The following is a 21668-nucleotide window of genomic DNA, read 5'->3' on the forward strand; positions in this document are numbered from 1 at the left end:
GAGTGCCTGTGAGCTTCGCAAGAGGGCACTCCACTCCAGACTCTTGCCAATTTACCCAGGACTCCATTTCCCATAATCCTTTGCACGGACTCATCAATTGCATCACCTGTCTTTCATCAGATGTCATCATTAGTTCACAGCTAGCTCACATTAGTAGGACTTTAAAAGTAGCACACACACTCTCTGTCTTCGCTGGTGATTGAATGTTTCCTTGCCTTCGTGTTTTGATCCTTGGACTGTTACCTTGTTTTTGATTGATTGCTGCCTGCCCTGACTATTGCCTGACTTGTGGATTACCCTTTTGCCTTTGCCCTGGATGTGTTTGTTTGCTGGTGTTTGACCCTGCCTGTTCTGACTACGCTCAATGGAATAAAGCCTGGACGTGGATCCCCACTTTGTTGTCACCTCCTGTTAAAGCCATCTTAATTTTGCCTTAATTGTCTTTTTGAATTGAGTAGAATATGTAACATTTATTGAGATTGTGATTGCCATGTACATTTTTGTCCTTGAGCTGAATACCTACCTCTAGTGTTGCATACCGGCCACTGCACCTAAATAATACCTGTAGGGTCCTGCTTAAAGGGATGTAGTAGTCAGGCTAAGATGCCTGTCAGTTAATACAAACAATTGTCCAACCGCATGGCGGTAGGTTGCTTTGTGAGAGTGGAAACTCTAAATGGAAATAAATGGATTATACTTTCCTGAAGCGTGTTGACTGAATGGATACTGGCTGGCACACCTCCCTTCGTTACAGAATCACCAGCCAACCCCGGATCCAGTGGCTTTTTCAGTGTTGCAGACCTATCATGGACCCAGTTGACCAGCTACTTCACCTTTGGCAAAAGGACCTGTATATCGAGGAGTACATTCATCTATTCTGTGAGTTTTCGCACCGTGTGCTGATTGATGATGAGATTTTGTTTAAGGACTTGTTCTGTTTTGGACTCAGTGAGCCAACAAAGTCATTGTTACCCGAAGGGGATTATAATGATAGTTTGAGAGATTTTATGGACTATGCTCTGTTGTTATGTGGCTCTCCTTTCACTGTGAGAGAAGCAGAACCTATCCACAAAATGGTTACCATCCCAGAAACGTTTTGCAAAATGGCTGCCAGCTCAGAGACTGTTCATAAAATGGCTGCCAACTCAGAGACTGTTCACAAAATGGCAGCCAGCCCAGAGAATTTCCACAACATGGCCACTGTTCCAGAGTCTCGTCCCGTCATGGCTGCCGTTCCAGAGTCTCATCATGTCACAGTTGATCTTCCAGAGTCTTGTCTCAGTTGATCTTCCAGAACCTCGTCTCGTCTCAGCTGATGAGGGATGAGGGATGTCAGGCCACAGTCTTCAGCCATCACGGATGCCACTCCAGTGTTCCAGAGCATCATGAATGTTGCATTTGAAGACAAAGTCAGTCCCAAGGCGTTCGAGGCTGGCATCCAGCATGGAGGACCCTCAGTTGGTGTCAGTGCGAGCTGCTGGCATTCCAAGGGTCTCTACGTTCCCGAGCAATGCAGACTCTGCACACACGAGCCACGCAGACTCTACGCTCACTAGACAAGCAGATTCTATGCTCCCAAGCACCCCTCTCTCTGTACAATCAAGTGACATGATTTCAGCGTTCTCAAGTGACACAGTTTCAATGCTAGCAAGCCTACTGACTGCTACTCACTCCTGTTCCCCAGGCACAGCACCGTCAGTCTCGGAAATAGACAATGTACTCTCTGTCCTGCCAGCTATGGCTACGGCCATTCTCTGTGTTTGGGCTGCACACACCACCGTAGTTTCCCCAGAGGTGGCAGCCTTCACTGCAGAACCTCCCGAGGTGGTAGCGCCCACTCTACTCCCTGAATCTGATCCCAAGTCTAGCCCGGAGAAGGCTCCTGATCCCAAGTCTAGCCCAGAGAGGGCCCCTGTTCCCGAGTCTAGCCCAGAGATGATTTCAGTCCATGACCACTGCCCCATGTTTATTTCCACTCATGACCTCAGTCTTGTGTCTGCTTCAGCCTCGGAACAAAGCTCAGTGTTCGCTCCAGCCCCTGACCTTAGTCTAATGAGGTCTTCAGCTCTTGTGCCCAGTACAAAAATGGCTTTAGTTCATGAATCTGCTCCCGAGTCCACTCTAGTCCCAGAGTCTGCTCCAGAATTCGCTGGACTCTCTGAATCCATTTCGAGCCTCCTTCAGCCCCCAAGTTTGCTCCAGAGCTCACTCCTGTCCATGGGTCCGCTCCCGAGTTGGCTCCAGTCTATGAGTCTGATCCAGAGTCTGCTCCTTTCCCCCTGAGGTGGCAACTTCTGTTGCAGAACCTCCTCTAACAGTAGTAGCACTCGTTCCCGAGCTCATGGTGTTCCCTGTCACCTCTATTTCTACCACGGACACTATTATCGAACTCTCCCTGTTACCTGATGCCTCTGTTACGGCCAAGAGTGCCATCTCTGAACTATCTGTGTCTGTTGAAGCTCCTGTTGCTACTGCTGCAGAACCTCCAGAGGTGGCGGCATCTGCTGCAGAACCTCTAGAGGTGGCAGCATCCCCTGCAGAACCTCCAGAGTTAGCGGGGGTGTTCGCTTCAGCTACTCTTTAGACAGGGGTGCCCACTTATGAACTCTTTGTCTGTAAACTCTCTGCTTGTCCTGTCATGGCTATGGAGGCCCTCTGTGAATTCTCTGCCTATCCTTTTCCGACCAAGGAGGTAGTTTCTAAACTCTGTCCAGCCACATTCAAAAGGGCTACCCCTGAACTCTCTGCTCGCCCTGTTACGGCCGTTGAGGCCATTGTTAACCTCTCTGTGCTCTAAGCTCCAGTTCTGCCTGATCCGCCTTGTTGGTATCTTGCACCATTAGTTCCGCCCTGGTGGTCTTCGGCTTCGCCGTGGTGGTTCTTAGCTCTGCTCTGGTGGTCTTCTGCTCCGCTCCTGGTGGTCGTCAGCTCCGCAGTGGTGGTTCTCGGCTCTGCTCTGGTGGTCTTCAGCTCTGTCTGCTCCGTCGTGGTGGTCCTCAGCTCTGCTTTGGTGGTCTTCTGCTCCATTCTGGTGGTCTTCAACTCCGCCATGGTGGTTCTTAGCTCTGCTCTGGTGGTATTCTGCTCCACTCTGGTGGTCTTCAGCTCTGCCTGCTCCGCCATGGCTCCCTGCTCCATCGGCGTCACCCTGGCTCATTGCACTGCCCTGACACTCTGCTCTGCCCCGGTTCTCTGCTCTGCCAGCTTCGCCCTGGTTCTCTGCTCCGCTGGCTCCGCCTGGGCTTACTGCTCCGCCCTGGCTTCCTGCTCCACTGGCTTCCATGTTTCCTTGCCTTCGTGTTTTGATCCTTAAACTGTTACCTTGTTTTTGATTGATTGCTGCCTGCCCTGACTAATGCCTGACTTGTGGATTACTCTTTTGCCTTTGCCCTGGATGTGTTTGTTTGCTGGTGTTTGACCCTGCCTGTTCTGACTACGCTCAATGGAATAAAGCCTGCACGTGGATCCCCAATTTGTTGTCACACCTCCCTTCATTACAGTAACAAAAATCAGAATCTGCTATGGCTGCACATGAACAGGTGAACGTACGTGTTATCATGTCAAAGATTTACAGCTGGAACTATTAAAATCATTTTAAAATTTAAAAATAAACCTGAAATGAAATATAAATATTACACGAAAACTACTAAAACTAGAAATGAAATAAAAAGCAAAACAAAAATATAAAAAAATAAAAATGACAAAAAGCACAAAAATTACTCAAACTAAAATTAAAAAGACATGAGAATCTAACAATAAATGCTAATTTAAAATAATAATTCTAACTCTATAATAGTATATGAATAATACTAAAATAACTGGATCAATCATGAGGCTAGGAGTGGAAAGATCAGTGTTATAATAATGCAATAAAACATAAAATTTCTTAAGCAAAACCTTAAAACATCTGTCTTTCTTTCTCTGTCTTTCTTTCTCTCATACTTGATCTGACAGCATGGCTGAAGGTTCGGGTGAAGTATCACTGGCAGATGTTGAGACAGCATTTCATAAATTTGCAGTTCATGGAGACACCAAAGCGATGGGGAAGGAGATGAACGGAAAAAACTTTATCAAGCTGTGTAAGGACTGCAAGGTCATCGATGGCAAAACTGTCACCAGCACGGATGTGGACATCATCTTTAGCAAAGTCAAGTATGATTATCCTCACAATGACTGACAGCGAACAGTTTTTCATTGAATGCTGTGCTTCACATGCATGACTGGACCTAAGGCTGTGCTGTTTTATATCTGCTTATGTGTTTTAGGGCTAAATCAGCACGTGTCATCACATTTGAGCAGTTCACTCAAGCCATGGCTGAGTTGGCCACAAAACGTTTTAAAGGGAAGAGCCAGGAAGAGGCAGTACAGCTTCTCTATGGTCTCATTGCTGGCAAAGAACCCGCCAATGTTGGTGTCACTGTGAGTACCAGCCAGTCTATTTTTGTAGATTAAGCAATAAACATGCACAATAACCACTGATAATCTTTTTCTCTCCACAGAAAGTGGCAAAAGCCTCTGCTGTAGACAGGTTAACAGACACCAGCAAGTACACTGGTTCTCATAAGGAGCGCTTTAATGAGTCGGGAAAGGGAAAAGGCCGTTCAGGGAGGGAAGACATCCCTGATGCCAGCGGCTACGTTTCAGCATACAAAGGCCAAGGCTCCTACGACAGCAAAGTAAAAGACGATGAGTGAAAGGAAAAGATGAATGCTGAAGAATGCTTTATGCATGACATAATGAGCGTATGTCTGAAGTTTTCCTGGTTTTATTTCAGCAGCTGTGTCGTGGCTTGCCTAAAAATACAAACCCCTGGCTAAAACCTTGCACGAAAACCAGTGTCTTTATTACTTTTACACTTGCGAGCACTTCACAGTTAATGTTCTACTACCGTTATAAATCATAAACACTCTTTGGTGATGCTTGTTTTTTTTTACACCGGTTCTTACCACCATGTAGTGACCTGCCTGTCTGTCCATACCTGCTAGCTACCTGAAAAACATCCATTTGAATCCCAGGGAACACGCATGCTGATAAGATACATATCTTGAATGCAAGCCATTTCAGACAAATAAATTAATGAGAATTTAAGACTAAATAAAAACAAATAATAACCCAAAAATGAAAACCGTCATTCTTTACTCACGGTCATGTCATTCCAAACCATTCCAAAATGATTTTCTATTTTTTTTTTTTTTGTGTAACATAAAACAAGACTTTTGAGAAAATGTCCTAGTGTTCCCCCCCAATGGTCACCAAACAGTTTGATTACCAAAATTCTTCCAAATATCTTCTTGACTCTGTAATGTACAGAACAAGTAATTTGTACTGATTTGAAACAACATGAAGGTGAGTAAACGACTTTTGTTTGAGGATTTTGTTTTTTGTGTGAACTATCCCTTTAAGTGCTTCTTACTCTCTGCTGGGGTTAATATTTTGCTGGCTAAATGAGCTTTATTGTGCGCTGTTTGAGCTTCTTGGCTTTGTTGCACTGAGATCTCTATCAGACTGTAAACACTGAACTGAGTTGACACAAATAAAGTAAAATAAAGAAACTCCATGTGAGAATACGTTACTTAAATTACAGCACACATTATTGTGACTTTTTGCATCTTCTCTGGCTGTTGTATTGTACTGTAGACAGAGGTGTGGTGTGTTTCTTTGAATAGCTGTTCTGAGACTTCAATCAATAAGAAACAGAGATCCTTTCCTGGGAAAGTGCATGTCTGATTGCTCAGAAAAGATAGCAGCTTTAAATTCTTGCGTTCAGTTTCATCACATTTCATGGCATTGATGCATGTCATTGTGTGGTGGTATAGTGTAAAGCTCAGTGGAGTTTTGTATTTCAGTGCATCTGAGGGAAATCACAGTCACAGGAGCTGATTTCCCTTTGTCATTTCCCATTTTCCTTGTTGTAGTTTTTTTTAAATTAATATTGCTGATGTACACCTCCTCTTCACAAACAAATCTGATTCTCCCTCCTTGAAAATAGGAGGAGGAGTGCTGCCAGGATATAAAGCTGAATATAACACAGACTCCAATTTTCACACACTTACACTGAGACTCAAAAGGCAGAAACAGACACAGCCGTGAAACATGAAAGGTGAGAAAATAATAACTGATTCTGTAAAGAATTATTTATTATGATAGCAAAAGTCTAACAGACAAACTTAACAGATCATTGCACCTGTTAAAAGACATTGCTTGCTTTGTAATTATTAAAGTTTTGAATAATATTTATTTTGGTTATATTTTATTTTATATCAAATATTATTATTTATTTGTATTTGTTTATATACATTTTATTTATTGCAATTAATTTATTGCAAGTCTAGTCTATTTGAAACTTACACATGCTTCAGAATGAGCTGATTATTAATAATAATTAAAATAAAATTAACAAAAGCTTCAAGAGGGTTTTTCCAATTTTTTGTACAGATTTTAAACAACAATAAAATTTAATAAATAATCAATTGTAATTTTTTTTTCATATTTAGAATATTTACCATCTAATATTATTGTGTGTGTGTGTATATAGTCAACATTTGAAGTGGATCAAAAAAATTCATCGAAGTTGTCCTAAGACAAGAACACATTTTGGTTTTAGGTTTTAAGACAACTTTGATGAAAGGTTTTGATCCACTTCAAATGTTGACTAGTGTGTATTAAACATTTTGGTTTTAGGTTTTAAGACAACTTTGATGAAAGGTTTTGATCCACTTCAAATGTTGACTAGTGTATATTAAATTGTGTTAGATATTAGTTCGCCCTGATGAAATCTGCAAACTTTTTCAGATTTTGTTGGAAAAAATCTGTGGAATCCTACAGAATCGATTTAAACCTAGCAAAATGTGTTTAATAGAGCTGAGATTTCTGCACACTTATTGGTAGCCTAAAGAACAATTAAATTAGCAAAAAAAACAAAAAAACAAAGGGGGAATCCCTATTGGCCTAGTTATAAAGGACAGATTTCTAAACATTTTGTCACATTGTTCTGTTTTCATGAGCCATAAAGCATAGCCTAAACCAAACTCAGACTAAGTGCTGTACAGACTATATAATAGTTTAATGAAAGTTATGACAGAATATGATTACGCATTGTAAACAATTTAATCAGGAAAAGGTGTTGTGCTGTTCTGTGTGTTGCCGCTGGTGCTGGGCCAGGAAAGGACCTTCAGCTGGGACGGACCAGGACAAACCCTTGCTCCAGATCCCATCAACCGTAAGTTTTAGCAAATCTCCCAGAAAATCTTAATAATATGGAAATTTACAGCAATATGAAATACACCAAAATGTAAAGCTAGATATCATGTGTGACTAATATCTTTATTGCTCTCTCACTAGCATGTCTGACTGACCAGAACTCATGTGGTTGTTGTGTGATGCAGAAGAAAAAATGGGAGTTAGAGCAGTATTTAAACTCTAGTATGAATTCACTGGAGGATTTGCTGGCCAGAGCACAAAACACACTGAGAAACATCAGAGGTAGGCTAAACACATTAGGGATGTAATGATGCACCCCTAGCCGGTTGAAAATTGATACAAATATATATAGAAGAAATATCGTCATACATAAGATATAAATTAGAAATACGTCATAGAAGAAATATATGACGATTCAAATCCGTTGAGATGTTAAACAAATCGCAATACAGTTGAGGGTAGGAGTTTATATGAATGTATGTCTGAGGGGAACTGACTGAAAGTTTAGATGCTATTTTCTTTTCATCTTGCCTCCATATAATGCATATTAAAGTAGTGTTCATAAGCACAGCACTGTTTTGTTTACTGTTTTGTTTATAATTTTTCTTAAATCTCATCTAGTTAGAAACAGTGAGAAAATCACTGTGTGAATCGTTGAGTGAATCGTTACCTCCCTAAAACACATACAGTATGAGAAGCTTTTGTTTCCTAGCACTTGCAAACTAAACAGGCAAAATAAAACAAACATTTGAGTAGTCTTAAAGGGGTCCTATTATGCGCTTTTACAAAGTCTTGATTTTGTTTTGGGGGTGTACTAGAACATGCTCTCATGCTTGAAACGCATTATTTTTCACACAATTAACATTATTAAAATACCTTTCTCCCCATCCTGGCACAAACGGCTCGATTAGTTCCGGCTTTGATGAAGGAAAAACATACACACTACACACTGACTAAAATTAAAAAAGTGAAAAAGCATAATAGGACCCCTTTAAATTAAATGCTGTTTTAAAAACTATATAGAAAAAACATTATGTTGGCTAAAAAAAACAGCATCTAATCTGTTGGCCTTATTTATTTTTTTGCCATATTTTCACATATGCATTTCACACATTCTTTACTCTTTAGACAGTCGAGTGGCATTTTCTGTGGGTCTAACCGACAAGAGACGTTGCATTGGTCCATTGAGGGCAGCGACAAATGTGGTCTATCAGAGCATCTTCATCAACATTGGAGAGGCCTATAACTCATCCACTGGTGTGTTCACGGTTCCACGGTCAGGCGTGTATAACCTGGCATTTACCGTGTTCAGCGATGCAGGCTCACCAGGCGCATCGCTGTCTGTCCGTGCCAGCATCAGGAGGAATGGTGTGGCTCTAGCTGCACTTAGGGAGATTTATGAACAAGACCAGGAGGATCAGGCCACTGCCGTCCTGCTTGTGCAGCTCAGCACAGGGGACCGCATTACCATCAGTCTCCAGGCTGGCTGCTGGATCTGTGATGATCAGAATCACTATAACACATTTAGTGGTTTTCTGCTGTATGCTACAGAGTGAAGCACACACACACACACACACACACACACACACACACACACATGCTTTAAAAGCTATATTAGTGAGGAGCACTTATAGATGCAGTGGTTTTCATACAAAGATTACGAATTCTAAACCTAAATATCACACAAACCTGTCGACTTTCCTAGATCTGAAGCAAAACTTGATTTGGTAAATGTATATGAATTTTAATGAGTGAAGACCTATTTAAATGAAGTTGGTTTTCAACAGGTTTTACTATACTTTGACACTGTCTGAACCATATAAACAAACCTAGACACACACACATACGGATTGTAAGATAATAGAATGTTGCAAAGGCACAGATGTTGATCTAACATTAATAAAATGTTGACATGAAAAACAAAATTGTGTGGCATTTTAACTTCTCTTTTAGAATTTCATCTCTATTATTTTATTATATATAAAATATTTTTTATGCCTATCCTCTCTTTAATTTTGTAGACTAAATTTAAAAATGTCATATATTATATTATATTATATTATATTATATTATATTATATTATATTATATTATAAACACTTACAAGTATATTGTATGTTTATAATTTTAGTATCATGGTTTATATTTGTAGTATCATACAATACATAATTGAAACAAAAAACTGTCTAACATCAACAGCCTTGTGGAAACACATCTAGCAAAAGTAAAGGTCAACACACACACACACACACACACACAAAAGATCCTGACCTTTTCGTTTAAATTTTTTTCACAATTAATAATGGACAATTCCAAAAAATCAATTTTTTGTCACTGATGGAGTTTCTTGCCACTGTGGCCCTTTGGCTTGCTTAGTTGGGGACACATGATAATACTGGCAATATTATCGACTTGACTGCACAAACACTATTGAATAAGAATCTGAATTGAACTGAGCTGGATGATGACATCACTGCTTTCTCCAGAGCTGCTTTATAGAAGAATACAACTCATTCAACTGGTGGACTTTACACAGTTATTGAACGTAACTGAAATGATTTCAGCTGAATAATGACTGTTTACTTTTGTCTTTTTAGAGCTGCTTTACAGCAGAACTGATTTATATATATTTTTTGCATTGTTGAATTACAATTCTCTTGTTTATGACGATCTCTGTAAAGCTGCCTTGAAACTGTATTGTATAAAGCACTATACAGATAAAGGTGACTTGACTTATAGGCAACGATTCATATTCATCAATGTTTTAGTTTTTATTATTATAAATAATTTCATTAAAATTATAAATATTCTAATACTATTATATTATTATAATATTAAATTTTATTAGTGTTTATATACGTAATTTGTCTAGACTGACATATATCATTGTATACATTTCACTACATATCACATAATATAATATAATATAATAATATCAAAAATCATATAGTTCTATATAGTATAAAAGTTTAAATAAATACATTTGTTTATATTTTATATAACTAAACTAACATACAATATCCCAGTTCCTCTCATTTCCCATTTCATACTCCCATGTGATAATGCTATGACATGAGAAATTTTAGTGATTTATGTTTTTATCATTACACAGATGATGCTGCTGAATTACATCTCTGGGATGAACCATAATAAATCCAAACCCACAACACAAACACATACTACATCCGATCTCACTAAAGAACAAATCAGTACTGACCCAATAAAAATAAGGCTTTTGATACACCCATAACTGATAATATCAGTCAGTTCTTCACACAAGCAAAAACACGTGCAACCAGAGCCAGCTGACCTACTGATACTCTTGTCCCTTTTTCTGTTTTCTCAGTTATCACCCTCTTATAACTCACAGACATTGAGGTCTTCAGCTCAGGGAGACATCTGAGTGTGCTTTGCACTTCCTCGCACTTCCAGTTTTTTTAATAATTAAAAATGTTTTTGGTTTAAATAATGAGAAAATAATAATTCAATATCTAATAATATGGAATTAATAATGTTACACATCTGTTGTTGCCTCCATGCATCAGAGGGTTAAACACATTAATAAATTTTTTTATTTACATTTTTAAAATATGTTATTATTTAGAGTAAATAAATTAAGAAATATACTAATAACATTTTTAAGATCAAATGTTAAATGTAGTTATTTGGTAGGATGCATATACCAAATATGCATATCCTCTCTCACACACACATGAATGCATAAAACTGCACACAATCAATCTGTGTGTGACTCATTCAGGTATCTTCATGGCCTCTTCTCCTTCTGCCTCACAATGTACTCAAACAAAGGATCTGAAGGACAGCGTTTGTACCAGCGGGTGGCACTAGTGAGACAGGGCCGTTCTGAGGTCGCTATGTGGGAGGACAACAGGGAGGATGCAGAAGACAGCGCCACACAGAGTGTCCTGTTCAGTCTCAGAGCTGGAGAGCAGGTTTACGCACAGCTCATGTCTGGCAGAGAAATCTGTGGGGACATATGGGGCCGGAACATCTTTAGCGGATACTTACTTTATCCTACTGAGAGCTAAAAAAGCTCCACGGAGCTACATACGCATTCAAACATACACAAACACTCAGACATTGATGTTATCATTATGTTCAATAGAATAAACTACGATTAGTGGAGACAAAGTCATTGCTATGGCCTCTGTTTAAGACATGCAGACCTCTCTTCACTCGTAGACATACTTTTACACGCATACACACACTCTCAAACAGTTGTATCAGTTTTTCACACAGCTGCAGGCTTATGTTAAGAAATTAACCACTTTTTTGTCAATCTAATGCATCCATGCTAAAAAAAAAAGATTGACCCCAAACTTTTGAACAGTAGTGTAGTAAAACCATCATTTCTGTGTGAATGTGTAAGTGAGAGAGTGGGGAACTCCACCCAGAGCCACTGTTATCTTGTCTCACACCAGACCAGTGAATGACACACACCACTGTAAGGCCTCGGCCACTGATCAATCTCAACAAGTGCAACAAGACAACAACTTCAGCTTAGACCTCACTTCATAGTCAGTGTTACATTATTTCCACTATTTACATTATTAACACTTAATGTGTCTATATTTTTTTAATCTAACATATTATCATAGGCCACATACACACTGTAAAGTTTAAAGTGTGACAACCACATGCATTTAAAAACAATAAAAAACAGTAGTCTAAATACATTTAGTATAAAGGTACAAACGCTATAGCTTAATCACAAAAATACTGTAATTACATTGCATTACTCCTTTAATACATTTAATACAGTACATGTCTACATTAATAATATTATATAATTCCATATGAATATTCAATATATCTGCCACAATACCATAGTGTAATTAGTGTTACTACAGTAAATCCATTGTAAATGATGGCGAATTGTAGATTGAAAAGCCTTCTGACTGTATCGATATGCAGTGTTATTAATTTGTCAGCGCTGTTTCATCTGGCTTTAAACTAGTTTAAATCACAGAGTCATTTGTGTTCTTCGCTAAATTCAAGTGCTTCACACTGGATCTGAAAATAAAACGTTATCATTTTATCACCCAGCCCTATGTGTATGTAACAAAACTCACTCTCGAAATTGCAATGACTGACATTGTTGTAACTGTTGCAATGTTTAGCTGAACTTTACGGGAGTTAATTCGGTTGTAGAATGCGGTTCTCACTCCTGTAAATTACTGAACTGTGTGTGTACAGGACAAGAATAGCATTTAATCTGAATTTAGCTTCATGTGGTTTGTACTTTGAAACATATAAACAGTATTTTTTGAAAAATGACAAATGGTGACAGAAAATGTGTTTCATTCTTACACTTATAGTCCAAAAACTGATTGCAAAATCAGTTATTAACTCTGGGTAAATTATGAGGAGTGTGAAACATGAAGCAAGACAACACAAGATTCTGTTTACACAGAAGTTAGAATGACCCAGCGTTAACTACATCAAGTGTGAAAAGCCCTTTCAAATAAATATGATATATTATATTCAGAACACAGTACACTAAACTTGAGACAATATTTTTGCATAGGAAACACGTAAATCTAATGTATAACACACTGTACAGAGGATAGACAAGTTAACAGAAGGCTATCTATACATACAGTAAAAGCAAGAGGAAGTGACTCAGTTCTGTGTTACTATGGAAGCAGAAGTCAGATCATGACATCAGTACAGCTCACATTGTTCAGTGATGTCATGGCATGTCAGGAATGGTATGCATGTCTGTCTGATATTCTCTCTTTCTCTGACTTTTGCCACATTTACTGTCCCAGATTCCCTAGCCCTTGTTTCATTTTTCATTTGGTCGTCGTGTCTTATCTGTGACTTCCTGTTTCATCAAAGCTTCTAATCAGCAGCCCCATAGAAAATGCCAAGATATTCTCTCATTCATGCCCATGTCATTCCTCTCGCCCTCTTCCCGCTGCTCTGGGTGGAAGGCATGTGAACAAATTCCTCACTCTGTCCAGACCGCTTCTTTTCCCTCTCCCAAATAAGGACGCACATTGCAATATAGGAAACTGAGAGAGGAAGGGAGGGGCAGAAAACGATGAAGAAAAAGAGATTCTGAAAAAAAGTCATGACCTTTTATGGATGTGGTTACCTCCTCTTTTGCCTTTCTTGCTCTGTCCTTCACTCCCTCTTTCTCGAGCTTGGTCTCACTCTTGGTGAAGTCATTTCCATGAGGGTGGCACTCCCTGAGCTTGGACCCTGAACTCTGTCATAAAGGGGAAGAGACTCTCTTTCACATAGACATACAAGAGTTGTGTGCATCACAGAATACGCATTTTCACATCAAGACTACTGAGCAGGGTTTCTACACATAAACTGGTAAGTACTGTGCATATAAAATGATGTATTGCCAAGTTAAAATGATTTCGTACATAAATATGTAATACGCACCAAGACCAAGAGAGGACAGTAAGAAAGAATGACAGATTGAGAAAAAGTTTGAGCATTTAAAGATGTGATTTAGTGGTACAAACTGACTACAGCAGCAAATGACATCTGAACGAAGAAGAAATCTCAGAATTGTAGTTCATTCTTCAGAACACCGTTGAATGCCTCTGCCTGTTTTTACGTGTCCTGTCTATAAAGTGTTTTTATTGGCAATAGCTAATGATGTTGCAAGTTCATTCTTCTCCATTCTGAAACGGCATACTCCAAAACCGAATAATAATCTAGCTGCATGACGCACATATTTTTCCCCTTCAAATAAGGGTTGTTCTTTATACTCCTTCTCTCTCTCTCTCTCTCTTGTGAGATTTAAGTGAGAGTATCAGATCTCTGTAAAAATGCTTTTGGTTCTTAACTGAAACCAGCTCCTCTAAAAGCCCCTGGTTTCCTGTGTTTGAGGACTGAGTGTTAGTGGTTAAAGCTCAGTTGACAATATGATTTTTGGGTTTGACAAACCATAACAAATTTGAATATCACATAAAGTCATTCTTAATTATTTGTCTCTCCATTTACCATATCTAAAGTGTTTGCTTACATACCACATCTCATTCTTATAAGATATTATTAAGAGCTGAAGAGAGAGTCTTAGTGTAGCATGATATTGAGCCTGAAGTCAAATAGCAGATAAAATGAACATTGTTACGTAATTTGAGATATTAGGACATTTATGAGAGAGTTTTGTAACTCAGTATGATTGCATCAGAGACTCCAGGTGTGCTCATATGTTTGTGTGTGTATTTATATATGGACCAAAAGGTGGAGATTTACTGGGAAATGTAGGGTTACATTCATCAGGACAAACACACACACACACACACACACACACCTCACCTCCTCTTCAAACATGGGCAGGGCAGGATGTAACTTGTCTTTTTGCATATATCACCCATAGTGATGATGTGTGAGTTTAGTGATTTAAAGGGACATGGATGTGTACATGTGTATGAAAGGTTTCATAGCTGTGGAATCTGAACGCACTAAACTGGACACAAGAGGAAACAGCAAGAAAATAGGAAGAAAGTGTGTATGTTTTAAGTGTTTGGAGTCACAAACAGGCCACAGTTTTCTTTAGATGACCTTTGGACTTTGACAAATTTATCTTTGAGTTTTACCTTGTCTCTCACATTCTATCTTTATAAGTTTGTCTATACTGTTGTGTTTGCATTTTAGTTCTCGATGTGGTGCCTGAAACAGCAATGAATTCAAATGAAGGCCTGATAAATCCAATATGGCTTAACAGCAGTTTGAAAGGAGATAAGAACATGTTAACACAAAAGCAGGTTGCAGCATTTCTGGCACTCAGTGGTCATCAGTTTCTGATTTCGATCTGAGATGTCTGTGTATCTTTGCCGGTTCCGAGGTTATGTTGTGTTGTCAGACATTGAGGCTGCTCGGTTAAAGACTACACTATGCAGTTTATTACCAGAATGCATCCATTATTTGCATTGAAACTTTGCATTACTGTCAAGAAAGGGACTTGCATGGCAGTCATCACAGTTAGATACTCCTTAGCTAAATCCTCTGACTACACAGATTCAGGCTTTTTAACAGTAAAACCAAACCTGCCTGAACAGATCATGCAAAATAGCATGGCAGCTTAAATACACAAAAAGCACATCTGGCATATTGGTCCAGTGATAAATAACAGAACTGGAAAAATGGAAACCAAACTCAAATACTTAAAAAACATCTGAAATTAAATAAAATAAAAATGGAGCTCAAATTAATTTTAATTCATGATTTTTTAACCCTCCTGCATTAAACATGAAAATGTCACTAGATAATAGCAATAACACTAGATGTCCTTGAGAAATTAAATGCCAGTATTTAAATGATATCAGCGAACACAATAACTTTGGCAGCACAACAATTCTAAAACTAAAATTGAATTAAATAAACTATAAATCATTAAAAAAGCACTATAAAACTGAACTAAACTAACTCGATGGGGAAACTAATGAAAATTAATATAAATTAAAGGGCACCTATTATGCCATTTTTTACAAGATGTAATATAAGTCTCAGTTGCCCTCCCCCAGCTCAAATTTCAGCTCAAATTATCCCACAGATAATTTATTATATCATTATATCATTATAAACATGCTGTTTTCCTGCATGTATCTTTAAATGCAAATGAGCTGCTGCTGCCCGACCCTTTTCCAGAATAGGACTGTGCCTTTACAGCTCAAACCTCAGATAATCTGCTAAAAATCTTTTGATTATCATGTGTGTTGTGCTGAAATAATGCGTTTTAAAGCCATATCAGTTTAAACTTCTGCGCACAGAAAGCAGCTGTCATTCAGCATGTGAGTACTAAACTAAGTTCTCTTTCATGCCTTATTTCGCTTAAACGGTCAAATACACACAAGTTTATGTTAAAAACAAGGATAAGTTACAAAAACACAGTCGGTTATGTATGTGAAGGTAAACAGCTGGAAAGAAATCACATGTTTATATTAGATCTGTGTATTAAGTGACAGCAGCATAATAAACAGTACATACGTACTGCTGTCTATGCTGTTAATATGACCCGAACAATTACAACTGGATTAAAAAAGGAGAGCGTGGATTTTTATTATTATAGGGTGGTTGTGTACACACTGCCAACACACATTTATGTTTAAACAACATGTAAAAGTGAATTTTGCATAATAGGTGCCCTTTAAAATGACTTTCATTGTGTGTGTTTTCTCAGGTAAAATGGCAAATAAAGGTCCATCCTACGGTCTGAGTCGTGAGGTGCAGAGTAAGATTGACAAGAAGTACGATCCAGAGCTGGAGGATCGGCTGGTGCAGTGGATCATCGCTCAGTGTGGGGATTCTGTAGGACAACCTCAACCTGGAAAACAAGGCTTCCAGCAATGGCTTAAGGACGGATGTGTAAGTCTCCACTTCCATCTTTGTAACATCATCACAATCCTTTCACCTTTTTATTCATCTCTTTTTCTATTCTTTCTTTGTAGGTTTTATGTGAGCTGATTAACAGTCTCGCTAAGGATTCAAAGCTTGTGAAAAAGATCCAAAGTTCTGCAATGGCTTTTAAACAGATGGAGCAGATCTCTCAGTTCCTTGGTGCTGCTGAACGCTATGGGGTCACCAAGTCTGACATCTTTCAAACAGTTGACCTGTGGGAGGGTGAGTGCCTGTTTCCACCTCATGTGATCTTAGCGTATTTACATACCATTGAATCAACACATCTTATGCCATTGAAAACAGAACTGGCATATAACAGTGTTATTTTAGAAGTTTTATATACTATTACAGAATCTATTAATATTTTGAATCAGTTTTTATTTTTTATATGTTTGTGTGTGTGTAGGTAAGGACCTTGCCGCTGTGCAAATGACACTGATGTCTTTAGGGAGTCTTGCTGTTACTAAGGATGATGGCTGTTACCGCGGAGACCCCAGCTGGTTCCACAAGTGAGTGTTGTTGTAGTTTCTTCTTCCTGTTCGCAAAATGAACCCGGCTGCCATAGCGACCAAAAAACAAAAACAAGCCACTGTAATGGCCGATTTGCAGTTGTAGCTTATTGTCATAGCAACATGATTACAAACACTTTTTGGCCAGACATTTTTTAATGTGTCCAGCATGGAATCAGCAAACACAGATAAGTGTGTGTCTCATATAAATATGTTATTATTATTACAAAATAAGAGAGAGACTGTTATAAACAAATATACAGTTCCTTTGGTGGCGAGTGAAAGTTGCTTGAAAAAAGTACACTGCTGTTCAAAAGTTTGGGGTCTGTAAGATTTTTTTTAAAGAAGTCTCTTCTCACCAAGGCTGTGTTAATTTGATAAAAAAATACAGTAAAAACAGTAATATTTTGAAATATTATTACAATTGAACCAACTGTTATCATTTATTATAAAATGTAATTTATTCTTGTAATGACAGCTGAATCATTACTCCAGTCTTCAGTGTCACATGATTATTCAGAAATCATTCTAATATGCTGATTTGCTGCTCAAGAAACATTTCTTACTGTCATTATTGTTGGAAAAAGTTACTTAATTTTTTTTGTGGAAATTGTGGTACATTTTATTTCTCAGGATTCTTTGATGAATGAAAAGTTCAAAAGAACAGCATTTATTTGAAATGGAAATCTTTTGTAACATTATTAATGTCTGTACTTTTGAACAATTGAATGCATTTTGTTGAATAAATGTTATAATTTCTTTAAAAAAATTACTATCCCCACACATTTAATCAGTAGAACATGTTTACTGAATGATTTATTCTCATCTCGACATCAGGAAATCCCAGGAGAACAAGAGGGAGTTCTCTGACGAGCAGCTGAAAGAAGGTCAGAGTGTAATCGGCCTACAGATGGGCACTAACAAAGGGGCATCGCAGGCGGGCATGACTGGTTATGGTCGACCTCGGCAGATCTTCAACAACTAATAAAGGCCTGATGATCCGTGATCTGTCCTTCTTGGCCCATCAGCAGGGCAGACCAGATGTATAGTCTCACTTAAACCCTCAGCAATCCCCAGCTGGACAATAACAATGAACAGAACACACACTTGCTTAAACCAAAGTTTACAAATTCATTGTATAATTTCAAAATAAAGCTGCTCTAGGCCTATTCTTCAGAAACCAACTATTCCCTACACATGAGCTGATATCCTATACATTCCATTACAATTTCATTAGTCTGCCGTAAATTCTATTAGGGTGCAGACGGACATACATTCCATTATTCTATTATATACATGCCAGAGAAACACATTCTGCTGCACTCCATAGGAACAAAATGCCTATAAGGTGAATTCGGCCTTGCACAGTCAGGTGTTGTCTTGTCTTGTGTTTCTGTGGATCTGATTTGTATGCTTTAGTTCCTGATCTAAAATCAATATGAATCTAGGGCTTTACATCAATATGTTTTTTCATTGTACATGAGTGACTAATAATTGATTTTGCTAATAAAATTCAGTTACATTTTGAAATCGCAGTTGTGCTCCAGCCTTTGCTTAGTTTCTCTGCCACCGAGAGTTATGTAACAATGCTGGCAGTTACAGATGCCAGATAACAGCTTTTCTCTCACCCTTCTGACCCCAACATATTTCTCACACCATCTCTTTATCCAGTGTGTGCTTTCTGCTTTTGATGACAAAGATTAGGTTTTACTTGTGAAAGAAAGAAAACAGATCTGAGAAGAAGAAAAAGAGGGAGTGAGAGAGAGGCAGATCTTGTATGTGAGCAATGTCGTGGAATGCCACAGGCCCACAGCAATTGCAAAACGCTTTAAAACATGGGGAAAATTGGAGGCGGCGCTTGAGGGTGGGGTTTAGCTTTTTTCCTACCATTATTTTCTCTCACTCAATCCAGAGACCAGTAGTACCATAGCAACAATATATGTGCAAAATAAATTAAGGCATGGACATGGACTAACATACCAGTAAAAAGTTTAGACACAGACTCTAAATCTACTTTCTCCACATTTTAGAAAACAAATCTATTAACGAAACTATAAAAATTACAAACAAAGAATTTTACAAAAAAAGGAATTGTAACAAATATAATTTTCCTTAAATTGAAGTTTAGTTTTTTAAAGAAATTCTTATGTAGGCACAATTTATATTTGTCTCCATACCTTCAGACCAAGGTTTTTTTTTTTTTATTCATTATGAAAAATGTTCAGTTAAGTGTGTCCAAAACATTTGACTGGTATATTTGCACACTCAAATACAGACATGTACACACATACACATATACTGTACATATCCACACTGGTCACCGTTTCGCTCACTGTCATGCCTCCTAAAACAAAGACAGAACACACTCATAAAGCAAAACAGTCTCTAAATTAAGGTTGGAATAAAAGGGAAATTTACCCTGTATTCTAAATGCATGTTATTGATCTTATTGTGAGCAATTCATCCATGCATATGGTCATTTTTCAATGTCATAGCTTAATCTTCTGGTGAAACAACAGACTTCTCTCTGGTGTTGTATGCCAGACTTCCCCAGTCATTTAGTTCGCTTAAACCCTGACCCTTTCTTACAACCAGCCAAGCTCCTATCAGATCTGCTTCCATCTACTCAACAACCAATGGACTGTAATGATCCATTTCACCTGGGTGTACATCACAATACAGAAGAAAAGATCTTTCACTGCTTCCATTACAATGTAACTTTAAACTAACATCCATATAAACAAAAGTTTGAAATGAGTAGTCCTGAATAAGTACATCATGTCACATTATGAGTATTCAGACTTATTATTTATATTTATATTTTTTAGTTTTAGTTTTTTTATTATTAGGTTGGTGCAGGAAAAGTGTTTGCAAGCAAAAAACGACACTGTTCTCAGAGGAGCATTGGAATGTCATTGTAATCATTGTAAAAAATAATACACAAGAAAAACATCTGCAAACTCTATAACTCCTACGTCTATTACTGACACCCCTTCGTCCTCCCCTTCCTTCCTTTTCTACATCCTGCCTTCACACTTCCTGGTCTGTCCATTACATGATTTAACATATGTCTCTAGTGGCTGAGCAAATAACCAGAATTACATAACAGAAATTCCAATAACACTCATGTTAAAACAACAACAACAACAACAACTGCTACAACAAGCCACAGCCTAGAAAGGAACGTGAATAACAGGAAAATACAATGCTTATTATTTTTGTGGTTTTGAAGCTTAATCAACCACAACAAAAGCATTTATCATGGAACTAAATGACTTATGAGTTATGACCACTGTGAAAATGTCAGATTCGTTAAGATTCATGTGGTTAGGGCAGGGGTGCCCAAACTCGGTCCTGGAGGGCCGGTGTCCTGAAGAGTTTAGCTCCAACCCCAATTAAACACACCTGAACCAGCTAATCAAGCTTTGAAACTTGAAGGCAGGTGTGTTGAGGCAAGTTGGAGATAAACTCTGCAGGACACCGGCCCTCCAGGACCGAGTTTGGGCACCCCTGGGTTAGGGTGTGAAGCGATGAACATGGACACATTATCTGTCCTGTGCTGCCCCCTGCTGTTATACTCAACTGACAGCAACATTCCCAATACCTAAACAAGCACCAGAAATTTGACTAATAAGAATAACTGGTCCAAGGAGCTCTCTGCATGGTTTGTATAATTAGTCACCAATGGAGGGTGCTGTAGCCCTTGGCTGAACATCAATGAATAATAAACAATTCGTTGTACTATCATTTAATCATCAACTAAATACACGGCTTACTGGCCTTGTGACATTTGTGTACGACTGTAGATTATTTACCTTAATATTGTAATCGTGATTATTATAATTAGTATTATTTTCATTCAAATACTTGATGTGTGCATCTGCATATACTTTATGTAGAGCAGAACACATATTCAGAACGAGTAGTCAGTAAATCAATAAGCGTATTCAAATGTTAAATAAATTATGCACAGTGCTAACATAGAATATATACTTTACAGCCAATAGTACGCAATCCCCCTTTTAAAGAATAGTTTTGCTATTTCAGTAATTCTAATGAAAGCTGATGTTAATGTTGCATCATGACATTGTAGAGAATTGCTAACATTGTTGCAGCAGTTTGGAAAGACCTTTTTTCTAATCTAGCATGACACACTGCCTCCATGCACACAACGAGCTCCCAATAGATACACTTTACATGTAGAACTTGACTGGACTGCACATAGAGAACAGGAATTTAGTGGTAACTGTTATATATCACGCCCACGCATAATAAACGTTCTTTGTTTCACACACTGAAAAGCGCTGGTTTCCTGTGAAACGTCGCAACAATCTTCAATACAAGTGGTGGCGTGGTGGAGCTTCATGAAGCTTTGAAGCTTTACAGCCAGATGTGTCTATGGTTCATTTCTCGAGGCTTTAAATGCACGCTAGGGACACCTGCTGGTCGATCCAAATAAGGGCAGGAAAAAAAATTGTCAGGTCAGGTCAATAGTATGTTCCTGCACAACCGGAGGCTGCAGTTTCAGGACCGCAGTTCTAGGACCCTATTCTTTTGTAACAGCGCCACCTAC

General features: G+C 38.4%; 3 protein-coding genes across 4 annotated transcripts in view; all 3 read left to right on the top strand.

Annotated features, from left to right (window-relative positions):
- Positions 1-5091, top strand: part of LOC107700244 (tubulin polymerization-promoting protein family member 3-like) — a 12198-nt gene extending 7107 nt beyond the window's left edge. For both annotated transcript variants that reach the window (XM_016501834.1, XM_016501835.1), the window contains exons 2-4: positions 3955-4152; positions 4266-4419; positions 4500-5091. In XM_016501834.1, coding sequence (XP_016357320.1) covers positions 3955-4152; positions 4266-4419; positions 4500-4694 — 547 coding nt within the window. In that variant the 3' untranslated portion in view covers positions 4695-5091. The remainder of the gene's footprint in view (positions 1-3954; positions 4153-4265; positions 4420-4499) is intronic.
- An 840-nt stretch (positions 5092-5931) lies between these two features.
- Positions 5932-9119, top strand: LOC107700245 (complement C1q-like protein 4). Its single transcript, XM_016501836.1, has 4 exons — positions 5932-6100; positions 7115-7219; positions 7342-7482; positions 8329-9119. Exons 1-4 carry the CDS (start codon positions 6094-6096, stop codon positions 8754-8756), a joined length of 681 nt encoding a protein of 226 aa, XP_016357322.1. The 5' UTR covers positions 5932-6093; the 3' UTR covers positions 8757-9119.
- Positions 9120-13380: 4261 nt separating this feature from the next.
- On the top strand, positions 13381-18657 carry LOC107700246 (transgelin-2-like). The gene is made up of 5 exons (XM_016501837.1): positions 13381-13547; positions 16369-16553; positions 16637-16808; positions 16993-17095; positions 17933-18657. Exons 2-5 carry the CDS (start codon positions 16374-16376, stop codon positions 18078-18080), a joined length of 603 nt encoding a protein of 200 aa, XP_016357323.1. The 5' UTR covers positions 13381-13547; positions 16369-16373; the 3' UTR covers positions 18081-18657.
- The last annotated feature ends 3011 nt before the right edge of the window (positions 18658-21668 follow it).

Source organism: Sinocyclocheilus anshuiensis, unplaced genomic scaffold, assembly GCF_001515605.1.
Source record: "Sinocyclocheilus anshuiensis isolate Anshui unplaced genomic scaffold, SAMN03320099.WGS_v1.1 scaffold1236, whole genome shotgun sequence".
Lineage (NCBI taxonomy): Eukaryota > Metazoa > Chordata > Actinopteri > Cypriniformes > Cyprinidae > Sinocyclocheilus > Sinocyclocheilus anshuiensis.